This window comes from Drosophila bipectinata, chromosome 3L (assembly GCF_030179905.1).
Source record: "Drosophila bipectinata strain 14024-0381.07 chromosome 3L, DbipHiC1v2, whole genome shotgun sequence".
Classification (NCBI taxonomy): domain Eukaryota; kingdom Metazoa; phylum Arthropoda; class Insecta; order Diptera; family Drosophilidae; genus Drosophila; species Drosophila bipectinata.
In genome coordinates this window covers 9017399-9035894 of record NC_091738.1, presented here as the reverse complement: position 1 = coordinate 9035894, position 18496 = coordinate 9017399, and the positions used below count along the sequence as shown (strand labels likewise).

The window sequence follows — 18496 nt, the reverse complement described above, 5'->3', positions numbered from 1 at the left end:
ACCGCCCGCATTCATGCTGATTTTTTGGCTACCCATTCAGTTGCTTCTCGCTCTTGGAGTCCGGCGGATCAGAGATCAGCAAACGTGGGCATCTCGTCGGTGATATTACGTAGAATCCGAACACCCACTAGAGATATTTGTGAGTGAAATTGGCGTGCATTTATTCTGGCTGATAAGAGTTGATTGTGTTTGGATTTGTTTTATTCTCTTTGGCTAAGTTAGTATGTCTGTCTGACTATAATAAAAAGCGATAATAAAAGTGTGTGAACGGAGCTCGACTGATCGGAGTTCCAAAGTGAATTAAGTGATGAGCAGGCAACAATGCCGGCTATTAATTGGTCTGAGCTATTTGGTTTTCGGTGTTTGCTATGTATTGATTTGAATTCAGTAAATTTATAATATGTATATTAAAATATATAATATGATGTGCAAAGATCAGTCGTAATACTTACCCAATACATGCAATGATTTTATCAAACCATATAATTTTCTTTGTAAATATTTACTTCGTTAGTTAGTGGCTTTTAAAAGTTTTGCAAACCATGAATTAATTCTTTTATTTTGCTTGTTAGAGAACAATTAATTTGAGTTGATGCTTTATTAGCATTTGCGGCAAACAAAAGTTTCACTTCCATGGAGTTTCGTACTTCCTATTTAACTGATTCCCAAGACCATAAAATTTACATTTCTCGTAATTGTTATATTGTTTTTTTACGCTTAATTTGCCAGACACTATCGTAATATATGGCTGAAAATATTTGCTTAACTGCAATTGTCAAGCTGCTGACAAACAAGTAGATTTTTTAATTGCAAATATTTTAGTGATTGTCATTAGTTTTTCGGCTTCAAAATGTATTATTTAAATGGCCAGCAAAGAAACAGTTAAACTGTAGAAATTTCCGAGAATTAACGTATTAAAATCTAAACAAAAGAGATCATTATACGGCTAATATATCCGGAACGGGTGATTACGCCCATCCATCATAAGCAGACTATCACCCACTGACGGCTCGCCCATTTACTATGCTAATTTAGAAATGTTTATACTAATTCCTATTAGGTTTTTTAGTAGCTGCCCCACATCTTCCTCCCACCATTTATGGCGATGTCAACTCATTTAAGTAAAATCAGCAATAATGCCGCGATAATCTTGTTTTTAACATCTGGATTAGTGGCCTACATTTCCATAGCCGATGCAGAAATATCCGGCAAGCCAAATATCATTATAATTATGGCCGATGATCTGGTTAGTGGAGAAATATTTGTAAAGTTCTTAAGCTATGACTAAGATTTCCTTATTCAGGGCTTCGACGATGTGAGCTTTAGAGGTTCTAATAACTTCCTAACTCCCAACATCGATGCTCTGGCTTATAGTGGAGTGATCCTAAACAATCTCTACACCGCTCCGATGTGTACTCCCAGTCGGGCAGCACTCTTGACTGGAAAATACCCCATTAATACAGGTGAGTTTTTGTTTTATAAATTATTTAGATAATATATAATTAAAACTACCTCAGGCATGCAGCATTATGTGATTGTGAATGATCAGCCCTGGGGTCTTCCGCTGAATGAGACAACAATGGCGGAGATTTTCCGGGGTAATGGCTATCGCACTAGTCTCATTGGAAAATGGCATCTTGGGATGGCGCAACGGAACTTTACGCCCACACTACGGGGCTTCGACTATCACCTGGGCTACCTGGGCGCCTATGTGGACTATTACAATCAGAGTTATGAGCAAACGGTGAGTGACAAGTGGTTTCTTTCCATATCAGCCGGACATGGCTTATCAGCTTCTTTTAAATTTTTATATTAAATATATTCAAAGTCTCAGATTTCTCAAATGATGATTAAATTGAATAATATACTAAGTTTATAAATATATTTAAATATATCTTCCATAGGGCAAAGGTTATCGGGGCCATGATTTCCGCGAGAATCTGAACCCCAATCATGAGCATGTGGATAAATATGTCACCGATATATTCACCGACGCCGCTGTCCGGGAGATCGAAGATCATGCAGCCAAGAACAATAGTAAGCCACTCTTCCTGCTGCTGAATCACCTGGCTCCTCATGCCGCCAATGCTGAGGATCCCATGCAGGCACCAGCCGACGAGTTGTCTGGATTTGAATATATTAGTAATGAGACCCATCGTTACTATGCGGCCATGGTATCCAGACTGGACAAGAGTGTGGGACAAGTTGTGGATGCTCTGGCCCGGCAGGACATGCTCCAAAACAGCATCTTGCTCTTTCTCTCCGACAATGGGGGACCCACCTTGGGTGAGCATTCAACCACCGCCTCCAACTATCCTCTAAGGGGGGTAAGTGTATTAAAAACTGAAATTTTACAAATATATATTCATAATTCTTTATTCTTAAACAGCAAAAGAACTCCCCCTGGGAGGGCGGAATACGTTCCTCGGCGGCTATTTGGAGCACGGAGTTCGAGCGACTGGGCAGCGTGTGGAAGCAACAAATCTACATCGGGGACCTCCTGCCCACTTTGGCCGCTGCTGCGGGCATCTCACCGGACCCAGACCTCAAGCTGGACGGACTGAACCTCTGGTCGGCCCTGAAGTATGGCTACGAGTCGGTGGAGCGTGAGATTGTGCATGTGATTGACGAGGAAGCTCCGGAACCGCATCTATCCTACACCCGCGGCAAATGGAAGGTGGTTAGTGGCACCACCAACAGCGGGCTATATGACGGCTGGCTGGGAGAGAGGGTGACCACTGAGGTCGATCCGCGATCTCAGGAGTACGAGTCTCTGATCCGGAACACCAGTGTGTGGTTGCAGTTGCAAAAAGTAAGCGGGGGGGAGCGCAACATCAGCGCTCTAAGGCAGCAGGCCAGGATCGAGTGTGCAGCTACTACGGAGGATGAGCAAACTTCCTGCCTGCCCCTGGAGGCACCCTGCCTCTTCGACATCGAGGCAGATCCCTGCGAGCAGAACAACCTGTACGAGGAGTACAAGAACACCACCGTCTTTCAGGATCTGTGGCAGCGTGTCCAGCAGTTCACCGCTCAGGCTCATCCCCCCAATAACAAACCGGGGGATCCTGCATGTAATCCTAGTTTTTACCACAACGAGTGGACATGGTGGCAGGATGAGACACCCTCCAATTCAGCTTTCTCTTTAAAAAGTAGTGTATTACTGATATTTCTCCTAAACAGTTGGTGGATTTTCTAATTAGGTTTAGGAAACAGTATCTTTTAAAAAGTGCTATTATACATCTAGTATTACCTTCATAGGCATTGTGAAGAACCCAAAAGTATGCTCCATCGAAAAATATAAACGAAATTAAGATAAGAAATATCTTAACCTTGGCAATATCTTATTGTTTCGAAGTCTTGAAGTCATTGTGATTAGAGTGTTGGGAGCAAGCCAATTTAGATAATTTATGGCTTTTATAATATTTGACCAGGTCATAATCGTTTCTGAGTAATGTCCAAATGAATCCAGTCTCTAAACCGCTTGTTATCTTATCACCGCTTCTATGAAAGTTGATAGTTGCAAAACCCCCTTAAATCAGTCAAAACTATAAACAGAAATAGAAATAGATCTCCGTCAATCAAATGGGGACTTTGTTTGGCCTTCTGAATTCTGTTAGCGATATTAGTTACTTTGGAATATGATATACATATATATATAATTTTTTTATTTTTTAATGGTTTCTTTTTTATGATATTTAAAGCATAAAGGCCGACTATTTGAAGCTTGGAAAGAAATTCCTTAGCCTTGCTCTGATATGAATTTAAAAGCCGAATAGATTTTCAAATAGATTTTCATATTTATATTTTTAATAAATTAATCATTTTATTTATTATTTTTTTTAAATCTTATATCGGACTGTTTAATAAACAGTTCCATTGACCTTGGGCTGGGCCACCAGGACTTCATATTTGTCGAGCTTGCGCAAGGACAGGCTCTCGTGCTTGATGATGCACACCTTCTGGGGCAGAAGGAGAGTTCCGATCAGTAATCCTCCATCGGCCTTGGATCGGCAGAAGTACACCCTCTCGTTTTTGACCGTAGTGCCAGCGGCTACAGAATTCTTCTCATAGAATCCATCGTAGCTCCTCTGCCAAACATAGTTCACATTTCTCTCGGCCACCAGGAAATCGTAGATCAAGAGTTTTCCGGAGGCGGTCTCTGTGTTGTAGTAGGCAATTCCGGTTTCCACAACGATGCGGGCGGGAAGGATATCATTTCCAGCCTTCACACGGCCCACGTAGGTGTTGTATCCGTTAGGATCGTAGCCTCCAACAAGGGCATTGCTAGGAATCACGTAGGACAGGTTTCCGGCGACCCACACTTGCTCAGTGTCTATTAATAATATAGAGCATTAAGAAAGGATTCGAAAAGTATGTCTGGCTCTTCAAATGCTTACCAGGAGTGGAGGGAATAGCGTAGACCACTGCGAACAGGGCTAGAACCAAGCAGGCAACTTTGTACATCTTGAGGGGCTGATGGACTCTGTTTTAATGGCTTTCAAAAAAATTGCCTGCTTTTATAGTCGATTTCTTATCATCAGACTCCTGATAATCTTGATACTATCAAAAATTGTGTACTGATAGGCTCGATTCGGTGAGTAACCCTTTCTAAAAGTTTCTGGTTTTATTGTCCCCTATTAAAATACAGACATTTACTTGTCAAGAAAAAAATCCCCTGTCCATCTTTGACCATTTTTTTAGTTGTATAATTTAGGCTTTTAAAACCTTTAACCTTCTTTCATATTTTCAATAGAAATATAAGCACCAAAGGTGTATTTGAATTATTTTTTCGTTTAATAGAATGTACCATTGCTCTTGGGCTGGGCCACCAGAACTTCGTATTTGCTAAATTTTTGCAAGGATAGGTTATCATGTTTTATGATGCACATCTTGGTTCTTAAGAACAGGGTTCCGATCAGGATTCCGCCATCACTCTTCGCTCGGCAGATATAGACCAGCTCGTTCTTGGCGGTCGTGCCCACGGCTACAGAATTCTTCTCGTAGAATCCATCGAAGCTTCTCTGCCAAACATACTTGACATTTCGCTCGGCAACTAGGAAGTCGTAGATCAGGGATTTTCCAGAAGCGGTCTCCGTGTTATAGTATGCGGTTCCGGTTTCCACGAGAATCCGGGCGGGAAGGATGTCGTTTCCGGCCTTGACACGACCCACGTAAGTACCATAGCCATAGGGATCGTAGCCTCCAAGGATGGCAGTGCTGGGAACCGAGTAGGACAGGTTTCCGGCTCTCCACACTTGCTCGGTATCTAAAAAAACCTTTTGCTGTAACTTATATCAAGGAGAGTGTGATCTTTAAATTCTTACCATACGCGGAAGGAACCGCGTTGGCCACGGCGAAAAGGGCCACAACCAAAACGACAACTTTGTACATCTTTTAGGACTCTTGAATTCGATTTGAGTATCTCTTCCCAAGTGTGTAAGCTTTTATAGGCCCAGGCCTTATCTTAAAACTAAGGGGGTGCCCTTATCGTTATCTAATGATTGCTATTGATAGCATCTTTCTTACTACAAATAAACAATGTTTACTCATCGCAGTTTTATTGCAACCTCTGAAACTAAAAGATACCTACATATGTATTTATTGGCCGAAAAAGTTCCCCTTTAGGTTATTTCGCCAATTTTAAAAATTAAATAATCTTTTAATCTGATAAGCAGTGGGATTTCCATTCCTCTATTTCATAAATTCAGTAATGTTTAGAGGCTCCATGTATCATTAATATTTCCTATTTATTTGAATTCTCCATTATTTTTATAAAAGAAATTTTGAAAATGAAACATAAAAAGGGCAAAAGAACTGAATTTTGTTATGTATTGTAAGAAAATAACAAATCTGATTGTTTTATAAATTAATTTTTGTATGTTTTATTGAAAACCAAGAGATTTTATATGTTATAGAGAATGCATACATTCATCATCTATTTAAAATTCTTATCCTTAAATGTCCCACTCAGGGATATCCTAGATTCTACATATATACATAATTAAACTTATTTAAAAAGAATCAAGAGACCATCCTTTTTAAGATCAGTTTTAAGGCCGGAAAATTGTTCTTCCCAATACTTTATCTTTTTATTAAACTCAATAACACATATATGATTTTTTTCTAGACAAACTTGTACTCCCTGACAAGGATTTCGTATTTAGAATGGTAACGAATTGGCAAGGATTCGTATTTAATGACGCAAAAGCGCCGGGCCAGGAGCAGGGTTCCAATAATGACAGAACTATCGGAATATGCTCGGCAGATGTATACTGGATAATGATCTGAATCAGTTCCCACGGATACGGCATTTTCCTCACGAAAGCCATCAAAGCTTCGTTTCCAATGATAGCTAATAGTCTCATTGGACACCAGGACATCAAAATAATAGGTCACGTAGTTATCAAACAGGGTGTTGAAGGTGGCTTTACTCAATTCTGGAACCACTCGGGCGGGCATGATACTGCCGCTGTAATCCCAGCGGCCCACGTAGTTGTAGTAGCCATCCGGATCCATGCCACCGAGCACCGCGTTCTTGGGGAAGTCCAGTGTCCTATTCATTTGAACCCATTGGTCCTGGTTGCTGTAGACGCCTCCTTGAATAAAGGCCACCAACTGCACGATTGTAATGGCCAAAATGGCAGAGCTCTTGGCGACGAACATGATGGTTTTTAGACTGATAAAGTTTTGTGACCATATCCATCGATTCAGTGAATTTATAGGTGCTCCTAGCCTGATTGTGGATCACGATAAGATAGCCCGTAAATAATTTTTAAAAGGGACTTTCCTATATTTTATTTTTTTGTAGACGGTGATTTGTCAAAGGTGTTTATTTATCGCTATCTAATGATCGGTATTGATAGAATCATTCTATCTACAAAACGTCAAAGTCAACTCATCGCAGTTTTCTGCAACTTCTGAAAACAAGAGATAGCTCTTTATTGCCTGGAAACTTACATATTGGAAATATAAAGTTTTTTAACTTTCATGATGTCTCTCTAATTAAAAATTCTTTTGTGTTTTTAATAAATATGGATTTTATTTTAGGGCCACTTGCCCAGGTTGCGCTCCCTGACTAGGATTTCGTATTTATCATGGTAACGGACAGGCAAAGTGTTGTACTTTATAATGCAAGAGCGCTGGGTCATGACTAGGGTACCAATGATGTGGGCATCATTGGAACGAGCTCGGCAGATGAAGACTCGTTCATTTGCAGAATTGGTTCCCACTGATACGGCGTTCTCCTCGCGAAAGCCATCGAAGCTCCGTTTCCAGTGGTAGCTGATAGTCTCATTGGCCACCAGGACTTCGAAGGATGTAGCATCAAACGATGAAGTTTCAGTGTTGAAGGTGGCTTTACCCAATTCGGGAACCACTCGGGCGGGCAGGATGCTGCTGCTGTACGCCGTTCGCCCCACGTAGCTATAGTAATTGTCAGGATTAATACCTCCAAACACCGCGTTCTCAGGCAGGTCCGAATTCTTGTCCATCAAAACCCATTTGTCCTGGTTGTTGTAAACGCCTCCTTGAATAAAAGCCAACAGCTGGACGAAGATAATTGCAAAAATGGCAGAGCTCTTGGCGAAGAACATGATGGAGCGTAAGACTGAACAAGTTTACTGATCATGTCCACCTGCTAGTTTTTATAGTCGCCAGGAGGGCCAAGATTATAAATAACGGTAAGATTGCCTGTAAATAATATTAAGGGGGCTTACCTTAGTGATAAGATACTTGGTCATATTTTCGGGATTGGTGATTCGTCGAGTTTCGCTGAGATGTAAAAAATTCCCTTATAGCACAAGTGTAAAAAGGTTCTTTATAAAATGGAAAGGATATTAATGCTTAATACCTGCTCACAGTTTTTATAGTGACCAGGGGGCCAAGATAATGAATAACGATAAGACTTCCTGTAAATAATATTAAGGGGGCTTACCTTAGTGATAAGATACTTGGTCATATTTTCGGGATTGGTAATTCGTCGAGTTTCGCTGAGATGTAAAAATTCTCCTTATGGCACAAGTGTAGAAATGTTCTTCCTCAAATGGAAAGAATATTAATGCTTATGGTAAAGGTGTCCCGGTGTGTCAAATTCTGCTCCAATGCATTCCCAGGTTATGATTAAGATTTGTGATGAATTGATCAAAAAATCATTTAAGGTATTCCGCTTAACAATCGGATTGATATTGAGAGAGATATGGCTTTCGTTTTCCCTAAAAAATTGGGAAAAAATCTGAAAAATATTTTTTCGTCAGATTTTGATGCAGATTTATAAAGAATCTATCTACAAATCGTTTAAGGTATTCCGCTAAACAATCTGATTAATATGGACAGAGATATGGCTTTCGTTGTGGGCCATAGTGGGGATTTCTACATTTTTAAGGATTTTGAAGGGGACCCTCTAGAAAATTTGAGAAAAAATCTGAAAAATATTTTTTCTTCAGATTTTGATGCAGACTTATAAAGAATCCATCTAAAAATCGTTTAAGGTACATAGTCCGGCTAACAATCGAATTATTATTAGCCAAGATATGACTTTCGCTGTGGAAAATATTTATATCTCTTGCAATTTCCCGCAATTTGAAGGGAATTCGAAAGAAAAGTTGATCAGAAATATAAAAAAAAAAATAGTTATTATTTTTGGATGCGGAGTATTTTTGGAGTATCGAGAATCGATTGACATAGATTTTATGTTTGGATGTTTATGACCAAAAATTTAGCTTCGAAGAACGTTTTTATTAAATCAGAATACATTAAATTAGCAATGAATATTCGCCGTTTTGGCATTGAAAAATTGCCAGATCCAATTGCTAGGCAACTAATTAATTTAATTAGAGCGCGCAAAACTAGTTTGTGATCTATAAACTGACTAGGTTATCTAAGAACTTGTCCAAAACCAAAAAAACCCTGACCTTTGTCAACACCAATCATTCTATCTCCTTCACTTCCTCTGGTCTTCTCTGTCTGTGGACCCTTTTGAAAGCTTGATGAAACTTTGTTTTAACGGTTTCGTGTGTCTTTGCAAAAACACGTTTTGTTTTTGGCTTTGCCGGCGGCTGCGCGTTTTAGCTTTTTATTTACGATTACGATTTTCGCGCACGCTTTGTGACGTCATTAAACGCTGGAGTCGGCGCAAAATGGTTGTCACTTTAAAAGCGCTAACAGTTAGCAGAGCGTTTAGTCGATTCGAGCAGCTGGTGGGGTAAGGATCACCGTTAAACAGATATACTTTACTGTTATTTTGGATAAACAGTGGCTAAAAGTGTGACTAAAATCATGATTAAACGATCCATAATTGAAGTGAAGTTAAGAACCCTTGAGTGAGGATTATCGTCCACGTGTAAATCTTCTATATATTATCTCAATAAAATTTTAAAAAGTGAGATTGAATCGAACTTCTTAACCTGTTTTCAAAATTCAAAAATAAAACATAATTTAGAGAACAATTTAATCTGTTTTGTGATATGAACCAGTTTTTATTGTTTTTTGTCTGTTTTTTTTTTTTTTAACAAAATAAAACATTCTTCATTTTTAATGAGTTTTCATAAAAAACTCAGACTTGCTGAAGTGATACTAAAAAGAGATTATTTTGTGATTGCAAATTGTGTTCCATAAAATCTGAATGGCTTTGATAAGGACCTTAAGCACCCAAAGCTTTTATCTTTCGTAATCTTTTCATTGGCTGTTGCTAAATTTCTTGGCTTAGAGTCTTGGCCAACATTAATACTGATTTCCTAACTACATTTCGCGGTTAAGCCTTTCTAGCCCTAGTCATGCTTGAAATCTTGCAAAAAAAAACTCCTCAGAACCTGTTGCTGATTAATAGAGGATCTGCCCAAACTCAAGAACCTTTCCATTGATGAACAATAAACTGGATAACGATTACCTCACCAGAAATCCCCCAAGGTCGTGCCATTAACCAGCTGTGAAGGTCATCAGCTGGGCAACACTGGGCGGTTTCATTCTCAGTCACAGTCCAAAAGTCGTGACTGAAATTACCATCCCATTCGCACGACAGTTTATAAAGCCCATTTTAAACTGGATAGAAAAGCGAAATAATTTCCACAGCTCTTGGTTATGGGCCAGATTTCATTACTGCCAGCCTTGTTAATGGGGCATTGCGACAATTAAAACATGCTTTTAGCCAAGATGCAAAGAAATTGTACTCTCCTCACAACGAGGCTAGTACGTCTTCAAGTGTTTATTTCGGCCTTATATAATGCCTTCAACCATTGTTGCAAAAAACAAAACTACAATTGCCAATACGGTTGAATGAACTTTTCGGCCAGATGGTGCATTGGTTATTGGGATAGGTCAGGGGGAAAAAAGGAGGGGGAGCGACAGGTAGATTACACACAGCCAATTATGGTAAAGAAAATTTGGCAAACATGCTGCCTAGGTTATATAATATTGTAAAATCTTAGTTACGTGTTAAGTTGCCACACTGACTTATTGTCAATAAAAAAAACAAGGCTTATAAAAGATTTTTTAAAAATATAAGACTATAAATATATTTTCTATTTTTATATATTTATAGAAATCTTCAATAAGAATTTTAGCCATGACTCGTGAGCTTCCCTGTATACTCATCCTGAGTATTTTATTAGTAATAGTAAATGGGTCAACAACATCTAGTAAGCCTAACATATTAATCATTCTAATTGATGATATGGTGAGTTTAATGAAAATATTATAATATTTAAAAATTATTATTTATTTTTATTTAAATTAATTTTTTTAAGGGCATGAATGATGTAAGTTTCCATGGCTCCAACCAAATCCTTACTCCCAATATTGATGCTTTGGCTTACAATGGAGTATTACTAAACAAACATTATGTTCCCAATTTGTGCACTCCCTCAAGGGCCACCCTTTTGACTGGAAAATATCCCATACATACGGGTAAGAGTTGACATAAAAAGAAAGTAATAAAATAAATTACATATCTTATATTCCACGGGGAAAGTTTCTTAAGATTGGATAGAAAATAAATCATTACTCTATTGTAATTAAACCTGACTAAAAATAATTATAATTTATATATTCAGGAATGCAGCACTGGGTTATCATCACCGATGAGCCCTGGGGGCTTCCGAAAAAAGAGCGTCTTATGCCGGAACTATTCCGTGAGGCAGGCTACTCCACGCACCTGGTGGGCAAGTGGCACCTGGGCTTCTGGCGGCAGGATCTTACCCCCACAATGCGAGGATTTGATCATCACTATGGCTACTACAATGGCTACATTGACTACTACGATCACCAGGTGCGATTGCTGGGCAAAAACTATTCGCCAGGACTCGACTTCCGCAAGGATTTTGAACCCAATCCTAAGGCCAATGGAACCTATGCCACGGAGGCCTTTACGTCGGAAGCCAAAAGGATAATCGAAAAACATGACAAGAGTAAGCCGCTTTTTATGGTTCTCAGCCATTTAGCAGTACATACAGGGAATGAGGATAATCCCATGCAGGCTCCTGAGGAAGAAGTGGCCAAGTTTTTGCATATCAAGGACCCCAAAAGAAGAACCTATGCGGGTGAGATGAAAACTTTATACACAATACTTTAGTACATAATCTAAAGGATTTTTTCCTGGCTATAGGTATGATCTCCAGCCTGGATAAGAGTGTGGGTCAAACTATCCGAGCCCTAAAGGACAATGACATGTTAAACAACACCATAGTTTTGCTTTACTCGGACAATGGAGCTCCCACTGTGGGTATTCACTCCAATGCAGGATCCAATTATCCCTATCGAGGAGTAAGTGTTATATCTGATTTTAAGATCATAAACTTATATTAATTTTATCTTAAACAGCAAAAAGAATCTCCCTGGGAGGGTGGCATTCGATCGGTTGGTGCCTTGTGGAGTCCTTTGTTAAAAAAGCAAGGGTACGTGTCCAACCAGGCGATCCATGCCATCGACTGGCTTCCCACATTGGCAGCAGCTGCTGGAGTATCGTTGCCCCAGGATCTGCAGCTCGATGGAAAAAATCTCTGGCCATCGTTGAGTGAAAAGGCAGAACCCAAGCCTCGGAAGTTTATTCATGTTCTGGACGAGGTATTCGGCTACTCCTCGTATATGAGTGACACTCTCAAGTATGTGAATGGAACCAGCTTCGCAGGACAATACGATTACTGGTTGGGTGATCTGGAAGCCAATGAAGACGATCCCTTGAGTGGAATTTATGAAGAACAGGTCTTGGCATCGGAGGTGCAGAGTGTCTTGGGCTCCCACAGTCTAACGGGGGACCAAATCCTTCAGATGAGAAGCGAAGCCACCCAGAAGTGTCCAGCAATTGAGGGCCAGGATCCTCTGCAACCGCATTACAGGTGTGAGCCCCTTGTGGCTCCCTGCTTTTTCGATTTAGCCCAAGATCCTTGTGAGCGATACAACCTGGCCCAGTTGTATCCTCTCAAGTTGGACCAACTCCGTCAGGAGGTGGAGGAATTCCGCCGGACAGCTATTCCCAGTGCTCGAGTACCCTTTTCCGATGAAAGAGCGGATCCCATATTTCACAATGGCAACTGGGAGTGGTGGAATAATACGGGAAGTGATTCAAGTGCAGGCACCTGTTCACGGAATCTGTGGATTATCCTAGGAAGTGTTGTAGCTTTAGTCTTTATGAATCGTTTTTAGGGGTAAGTTCTAAATAGTTGAATTTTATAAATTAATTAAATTAACATATTATCTAGTAAACTTAAACGAAAACTATAGAGACATCTTTACAATCTTAACGCCTTTTAGTATTTTTGAATAGCAGCTCTTGCTAACTTTTAATGTAAATAAAAAAAGTAAAAATAAAGTCTATGGATTGAAAGCTGTGACCTAATTTTTCTTTTTATTTACTGATCAATTTTTTAAGAGTGATGCCAGACAAAGAAATAATCAGAAACCAAATTTTTAGAATACATATACGGCAAAATAAATTCATTTTATACTTTTAACTAATTTTATTCGAAACAACAATGGACAATGGACAACTTAACTCTCTAGAAACATTAGAAAAATTAACTTAGAATTACGATTTTAAATGGGGCATTGATTAGGGGGATACTTAGGACTAATTTTACAGAATTACATAAAAAATAATGCAACAGATGATAACAATACATTCGGAATACTCACTAGATATTTGTATCTAAAGATCGTATAATATATATACATAATATAAACGGACAGTTGGACCTGGCAGAGCCAACATTATATCATACGTTCGGATAATACTCTTAATTTATTTCAAAAATGTGTCTCCTCGGGAAGCTTAGAAGCTGCTTTTCCTGCGTGTCCTCCGTGGATATCCACATCTCTTTGGCGCTATTCGATCATATTGAATAGTAGACAGGAGAATATCATACCGAATATCTATAAAACATTAAAAGTAATTAATTAAGAAAATATGTTACAAAGTTGAAGGGTAACTAGTCCCACCATTAGTATTGCCACTGCTATGGATGTGCCCCCAATAACCGCCGCATGATCCCTGATGAAGTTGGTCGTCACATAGAGACAGCCCTGGTTGTACAGATTCGTGATGGTGGGAAAAATGGTGCACTCCTTGCGCTGTCCTCCGAATAGCTCCTGGCAACAGGACTCCGGCACGGGACCATAGCGATTCCAATCATGCCACGTGTCCACGCCACAGCACTGCAGCCTTTCCTGGGTCAAATCCCAGGCCTGGGTGATCTCCCTTCGGCTGCCGTACAAAGCCATTGTGGAACGCATTTCCTACACAACAAATTATATGTTAAATTATGGTTTAAGTTAATAAAATAATATTATTTTTCCATACCTGCCGCATGGTCTGCTGAACTCTTTCACGGAAAACATAACCCAAGACGCCGCCAATTAGCATGGTGACGAAAACCAGAGCCACAATTATGAAATACTGTCAAGGGAGTGTTAAGTGGTTGTTGCAAAAAAACCCCATTTAATGTTTATCTATCTCACCGTTAGTAGCAGACATTTGACTTCTTTTCCGGCACCTACACAACCCAAAAAGGACACCAGGCAGATGATGATGGAAGTGACCAGCAGGACATAGACAGCTCCCGAGAAGAGGTTCGTTCCCAGCAATTCATTGACAAAGCTCCGATCTACCAGGGTCCACAAGGTCAAACAAAACACAATGGCTCCACCCACCTATGAGAAAATATTAATAAAGTAATTATTTTGCGTTTTTTATAAAATATTTAACTTACAAATATCACAAAGTTGGCTATAAAAAGGCTGTACTTGACGAACTGCCCGCAGCAGTCCATGCGCGAACTGAAGCCCATATCGTCTTCCTGGTATGGGGAAATTATTATTATTAAAAATTATAATGATAAAAATATGTTAAATATGCTATTACTTTGGTTTTTAGATGATGAGTCCCAAGAGGAAATTGATGTAGGGGATGGATGCTAAGGATTTGGGAAAGGACAAGATGCAAAGGTTCTGGATGGCGCTTCAATGCTAGACGATGAAAGCAAACACAAATTCATTAAACATTGTTATTTACTTGATTATAATAATGTAAATATTCAAGAATTTTATATATATTTTAATATTTTTTTTTCTATTTTTTTACACCAATTACAGATGTAAATGCCCCTTGGAGAGTGGAGAATCAGTGTTGCGCATGCGCAGCTGTTGCTATGGCTTTTTCTAAGCCGGGTCCGCATCCGATTCCGATTCCGACTCTGAGCCGAAGTACACTTAACCATGACCCACTTTTTGGCCACTTTTGAGCTTCGCAGCTACACACGGCTAACGCATTGCGCTAGACAAGCGTTCATTATTGGCGGTTGCTGTTAACGTTTTGTGGGTTTTGTCAGTTACGGCTTTTACAAATCAGAGAGACTTGGCTCACTTGAAGCCACCTCAGTGGCTCAGCGGCATTAGGTCCACTTCAAGGGTTCCAAATTTTTTCCTCAAAACAATCTCCCCCCCAAATAAATCAAAATAACGACCCAAGTAATTAGAGGTGGGCTTAACAAACAAGATCGGGTGAATCATTTTTGGCACTACGATGTTCTAAATGCTAATTAAAAGTAATTGCAGGCTGAGCAACCGAGTAAACCCTCCTCTATCCAAGTAAACGACATCTCATTTCGTTTCGAGAATCATTTTTGAAAATTTAAATAAGCAGATATCGCCAAGTAATTGCTAGGTTATTAAAAATGTTCTCACACTGTCGGAGTATTCACTATTTTTCATTTGGTGTTATCATCTGGCTAGAATCGTGCCTGAGATGACAGTAAGTCATCTGAAAGTCGCCATTAATGACGGGATTGTTTTTCTGTGTTTTTTTTGCTGATTTTTAACTTGTAAGCTAAAACCAATTAAGTTTATGGTAATTGTTCAGGTGTACGTGCTACACATCATAATAAAGCACTTAAAACTAGGATTCTGAATCAAAGATATGGGAGGAACATTTTTTTTATAAAAGTAATTATCAATAATGCTACTTCTAGGATTTTAAGCTGTCAAAAATTAGTCATATTACCCATACATATATTATATTCAAATTTTACTTACAAGTCTGCCGTCCCGTAGCACAAAGGAGGTTTTCGTTAGGTAACCAATTTTGGCGGTTTTCTTTTACCAGCTTTTGTTTATGTAAATTTTCACCCTATTGTTGTTTTGCCAAAAATTAGCAAAACAGCCAATGCAAAAGAAGAAAACCACTATTTTCGGATGCACTTGACTGAACAGAAACTTTGGTAGCGATAATGCAGGAACTAAGGCTAAAATAAAGAAAAGGTATTGTTAATAAAAACTATTTTAAATCGACCATAATAGGCCTGTTGTTACTGTAGTGGCCTCTCTCTCTAAAAATGGTTCATTGATTAACCTTAAAATTTATTTATTAACTTAACAACTTTTTCTGGTTCATTTTTTTGTGAATTCGAATTCGTTTTCGATTTCTATTTATTATTTTTTATGTGTTTCATTCAGATCACCATCGCTTGCGTAGGTTTACGTAGATAAGCAATTTTGCAATATCCGTTAATAATTTCTCGCTTATTTTCTTTTGTTTTAAACTGTTTTTTTTTTGTTTTTGTTAATTTAATACAGGTTTCTTGCATTTGTTTTAAGCGTCACTGGCAACAGTTGATAATTGTTATTGAGGTTTTTATACGATTGTTGTTGCTGCTGCTGTTTATTGTCAATTGCAGTTCTCCCATGGCAAACAACTTTTTTTTGCCGTTTTGCTTTAAGTTTTTTTTTTTTACTTTTTGAAAGTTACGTCACATTTAGATAATAACTGTGTTATCCTTAGAAATATTCTCACAGACTTTAAGGAACTATACACTTGTTGACTTTATAGATTTTTAAACAAAATTGTATTTATTTAAGCTCGGCTTACAGAGTGAGGATCGGAGACGAAGATATGGTGGATATAAGGTTTCTATATATGCGGGAAGACTACGACGACGACTCCACCGCCCGAGAGCTCGCTGGAAACTGGTTGTGGGATCAGTTGGGGCGATCGGTTTTTTATTAGTTTCGCTGAAAGAGCTTCGTTGTTTTGAGGCCTTTATTTTCAAAAGTCTTGTCTCTCGAAATTACAACAATTTCGACTTGAGCCGCTGTTTTTTTGAGCGTGCGAGTGGGAGCGAAGAACGATATATATGGTAGAGATGGAGAGACACGATCGCTTACAAACCGCAAATACTTCTGAATGTTTTCGTACTCCCCATTTATTTATTCATCTACTTTTATGAATTTTTTGTTGTTCCCAACCTTTCCAGGTACCCTCGACTGCCTTCACATGTGAAAATGCGTTCGGCAAACAAAATATATCCGAGATCGGTTTACTTTCCGGCCATAGGAGTAGTCTTTGTTTCGTCTTTTGGCCAATTGCAAAATTGCAAATAAAAATTATGTATCAGCACAGAATTTGATACAAAAAAAATATTTTTAAGAAACGCTAATTTCAGCACGTGGTTCCTAACGTTTGAAAGTGGTAAAGTTTATTGAACTTCTGTTTTTATGTTTTCCAAGTTGGAAGATCCGTCTCTATGAAGTTTTTACAACAGGTAGGGTTAAATTGTTTCTAAATTCTCTGAATATTTATTTTTTTTGAAACTCAAGAAAATAAAAACCCCTCTAATCCTATTAAATTTAACCATTTTCTTCTATATCACGCATAAAATTGCTGCAATTGGAGGACAACCTTCGGCAATTAACAACTTAATTTTTTCTGTTAGCCAAACAAATAGTTTTAACTGAACTGAGTAATTTTGTAACCAATTTTCGAGTTAAGGTCAAAGTTGGCTGCCGATACACAAATAGATCCACCCCCTCGACATTTCGGGGTGAGACTCCTCACTTATATTTGCGGTTTGGTTAAAAATTGTTGAGTTTGTAGCTCCACAAATTGTTGGGTTGTTTAGCACTTTTATGGTTGTGTTAACAGCAACTAGGCCCCCCTCTTAAAAAAACACTCACCTCTCGTTCCCAGTGGCAGTGACTAGTGCATGGCAAAAAATGGAAATAAATAATAAAAAATGTAAAAACAATTACTCTGTTGTTGATTTTGCATCTCGTACACTCGCTGTGGGAACCTTTTGCGTTTTATAGTTGCAATAAAATCAATTTCTACATACTCGATGCAGGCGGCCCCACACAATAAAATATTGCACAAAAATCGAAAGTGCTTGGAACTGGTTATATGAGAGTTGAAAAATAAAAATTTTAGAAAAATATTGGTATATGGGGAGGCTCTACTCCAAGGTTATTTTAATTTTGAGGGACTAATTTTTAACAAGTTAATTTTGTATACCAAAATATTATTTTCTACGATCAGAGACGTGATTATTCTTAAAGACCTCGTTGAGCTCGTCGAAGGTGACAGGCTTCAGAAGCGTTAAATTGTAGCACTTAAAATGATTAGAAAGAGTAGCATTAAGAAGCTAAAAATGACAACATTAAGAACAAATTTAAAAACTGAAAAGTGGTTTGAAAATACTACTAGAAAGATCTCTATAATAGTATTAAGAAAAGCCTAATACTCAAGCCTAAGCAAAGCTTATTAATTTATATATAATTAAATTAAAATAAACATATATGCAAAGAACTTTGACTCTAAGATTCATCATCTTATTTATCTCCAGATCGATACAATCTTAATCAATTAATCATTTGCATATTCCATTAATAAATTTATGAGTTTATGGGAATACTTCAAGTTGAGTTCTCTTCTCATGGGAAAATGACGAAAGTTGCAAGGTTTTTACAGAGTATTATTTTACTTTGGTTACTTTGGTTTATTTTTTAAAATACATTTGCCTTGTAATCTTCAATAGTTTTTGATGGACAACCACAAAACGCAACCGACTCTCAGATCTTGACCAACTAAGCTCGTATAGTTTTCCCATGTGCCCACGAAGCAAACAAATACCAAGTGCATTCCGTGACCTCCGGGTTTTAGAAGTCGTTTAATGGCTAATCCAGCTAATTTGTCCAAGTTGAACAATTGTTTTATTTATTTGCCGACAGTTGGGGCATTCCT

The 18496-nt window shown here is 38.5% G+C and overlaps 7 protein-coding genes across 9 annotated transcripts in view; 2 read left to right on the top strand and 5 right to left on the bottom strand.

The window, feature by feature from the left end:
• The first annotated feature begins 48 nt into the window (after positions 1 to 48).
• Positions 49 to 3621, top strand: LOC108120644 (arylsulfatase B). 2 transcript variants are annotated; one of them, XM_070280170.1, is made up of 6 exons: positions 49 to 139; positions 1070 to 1246; positions 1304 to 1463; positions 1518 to 1744; positions 1905 to 2327; positions 2390 to 3621. In XM_070280170.1, the coding sequence occupies exons 2-6, from the start codon at positions 1100 to 1102 to the stop codon at positions 3194 to 3196; spliced, it is 1764 nt and encodes a 587-aa protein (XP_070136271.1). In that variant the 5' UTR covers positions 49 to 139; positions 1070 to 1099; the 3' UTR covers positions 3197 to 3621. The 2 variants fall into 2 exon arrangements, with proteins under 2 accessions (XP_070136271.1, XP_017089876.2); XM_017234387.3 differs by having other exon boundaries at positions 1061 to 1246; positions 2390 to 3620.
• A 210-nt stretch (positions 3622 to 3831) lies between these two features.
• Positions 3832 to 4512, bottom strand: LOC108120659 (uncharacterized). The gene is made up of 2 exons (XM_017234404.3): positions 4398 to 4512; positions 3832 to 4333 (listed from the first exon to the last, which is right to left on the bottom strand). The coding sequence occupies exons 1-2, from the start codon at positions 4462 to 4464 to the stop codon at positions 3861 to 3863; spliced, it is 540 nt and encodes a 179-aa protein (XP_017089893.2). The 5' UTR covers positions 4465 to 4512; the 3' UTR covers positions 3832 to 3860.
• A 261-nt stretch (positions 4513 to 4773) lies between these two features.
• On the bottom strand, positions 4774 to 5409 carry LOC108120658 (uncharacterized). Its single transcript, XM_017234403.3, has 2 exons — positions 5325 to 5409; positions 4774 to 5266 (listed from the first exon to the last, which is right to left on the bottom strand). The coding sequence occupies exons 1-2, from the start codon at positions 5389 to 5391 to the stop codon at positions 4794 to 4796; spliced, it is 540 nt and encodes a 179-aa protein (XP_017089892.2). The 5' UTR covers positions 5392 to 5409; the 3' UTR covers positions 4774 to 4793.
• Positions 5410 to 6064: 655 nt separating this feature from the next.
• LOC108120650 (uncharacterized) lies at positions 6065 to 6699 on the bottom strand. The gene has a single exon (XM_017234393.2). The coding sequence runs from the start codon at positions 6661 to 6663 to the stop codon at positions 6124 to 6126; it is 540 nt and encodes a 179-aa protein (XP_017089882.2). The 5' UTR covers positions 6664 to 6699; the 3' UTR covers positions 6065 to 6123.
• Positions 6700 to 6915: 216 nt separating this feature from the next.
• LOC108120648 (uncharacterized) lies at positions 6916 to 7637 on the bottom strand. The gene has a single exon (XM_017234392.3). The coding sequence runs from the start codon at positions 7590 to 7592 to the stop codon at positions 7044 to 7046; it is 549 nt and encodes a 182-aa protein (XP_017089881.1). The 5' UTR covers positions 7593 to 7637; the 3' UTR covers positions 6916 to 7043.
• A 2921-nt stretch (positions 7638 to 10558) lies between these two features.
• Positions 10559 to 12727, top strand: LOC108120674 (arylsulfatase B). Its single transcript, XM_017234419.3, has 5 exons — positions 10559 to 10669; positions 10740 to 10899; positions 11046 to 11531; positions 11597 to 11754; positions 11812 to 12727. Exons 1-5 carry the CDS (start codon positions 10559 to 10561, stop codon positions 12631 to 12633), a joined length of 1737 nt encoding a protein of 578 aa, XP_017089908.2. The 3' UTR covers positions 12634 to 12727.
• A 200-nt stretch (positions 12728 to 12927) lies between these two features.
• Tsp74F (Tetraspanin 74F) overlaps positions 12928 to 18496 on the bottom strand; it is an 81882-nt gene continuing 76313 nt past the window's right edge. Inside the window, exons 1-7 of one of the 2 annotated variants that reach the window (XM_043214169.2) lie at positions 16349 to 16494; positions 15517 to 15725; positions 14196 to 14282; positions 13945 to 14136; positions 13787 to 13882; positions 13426 to 13722; positions 12928 to 13359 (exon numbers count right to left, since the gene is read on the bottom strand). In XM_043214169.2, coding sequence (XP_043070104.1) covers positions 13312 to 13359; positions 13426 to 13722; positions 13787 to 13882; positions 13945 to 14136; positions 14196 to 14273 — 711 coding nt within the window. In that variant the 5' untranslated portion in view covers positions 14274 to 14282; positions 15517 to 15725; positions 16349 to 16494 and the 3' untranslated portion in view covers positions 12928 to 13311. Of the gene's footprint in view, positions 13360 to 13425; positions 13723 to 13786; positions 13883 to 13944; positions 14137 to 14195; positions 14283 to 15516; positions 15726 to 16348; positions 16495 to 18496 lie in introns of those variants that run through there. The other variant, XM_070280356.1, reaches the window with a different exon arrangement.

What these genes read in the sequence shown, in the direction of transcription:
- LOC108120644 (XM_070280170.1), top strand. Translation starts at nt 1,100, where the DNA reads ATGGCGATGTCAACTCATTTAAGTAAAATCAGCAATAATGCCGCGATA. An exon ending in AAAATACCCCATTAATACAG is followed by an intron (nt 1,464 to 1,517) that starts GTGAGTTTTTGT and finishes AAACTACCTCAG; the next exon opens with GCATGCAGCATTATGTGATT. An exon ending in ATCAGAGTTATGAGCAAACG is followed by an intron (nt 1,745 to 1,904) that starts GTGAGTGACAAG and finishes TATCTTCCATAG; the next exon opens with GGCAAAGGTTATCGGGGCCA.
- LOC108120659 (XM_017234404.3), bottom strand. Translation starts at nt 4,464, where the DNA reads ATGTACAAAGTTGCCTGCTTGGTTCTAGCCCTGTTCGCAGTGGTCTAC. An exon ending in CGCTATTCCCTCCACTCCTG is followed by an intron (nt 4,334 to 4,397) that starts GTAAGCATTTGA and finishes TATTATTAATAG; the next exon opens with ACACTGAGCAAGTGTGGGTC.
- LOC108120658 (XM_017234403.3), bottom strand. Translation starts at nt 5,391, where the DNA reads ATGTACAAAGTTGTCGTTTTGGTTGTGGCCCTTTTCGCCGTGGCCAAC. An exon ending in CGCGGTTCCTTCCGCGTATG is followed by an intron (nt 5,267 to 5,324) that starts GTAAGAATTTAA and finishes AGGTTTTTTTAG; the next exon opens with ATACCGAGCAAGTGTGGAGA.
- LOC108120650 (XM_017234393.2), bottom strand. Translation starts at nt 6,663, where the DNA reads ATGTTCGTCGCCAAGAGCTCTGCCATTTTGGCCATTACAATCGTGCAG.
- LOC108120648 (XM_017234392.3), bottom strand. Translation starts at nt 7,592, where the DNA reads ATGTTCTTCGCCAAGAGCTCTGCCATTTTTGCAATTATCTTCGTCCAG.
- LOC108120674 (XM_017234419.3), top strand. Translation starts at nt 10,559, where the DNA reads ATGACTCGTGAGCTTCCCTGTATACTCATCCTGAGTATTTTATTAGTA. An exon ending in TCATTCTAATTGATGATATG is followed by an intron (nt 10,670 to 10,739) that starts GTGAGTTTAATG and finishes AATTTTTTTAAG; the next exon opens with GGCATGAATGATGTAAGTTT. An exon ending in AAAATATCCCATACATACGG is followed by an intron (nt 10,900 to 11,045) that starts GTAAGAGTTGAC and finishes TTATATATTCAG; the next exon opens with GAATGCAGCACTGGGTTATC.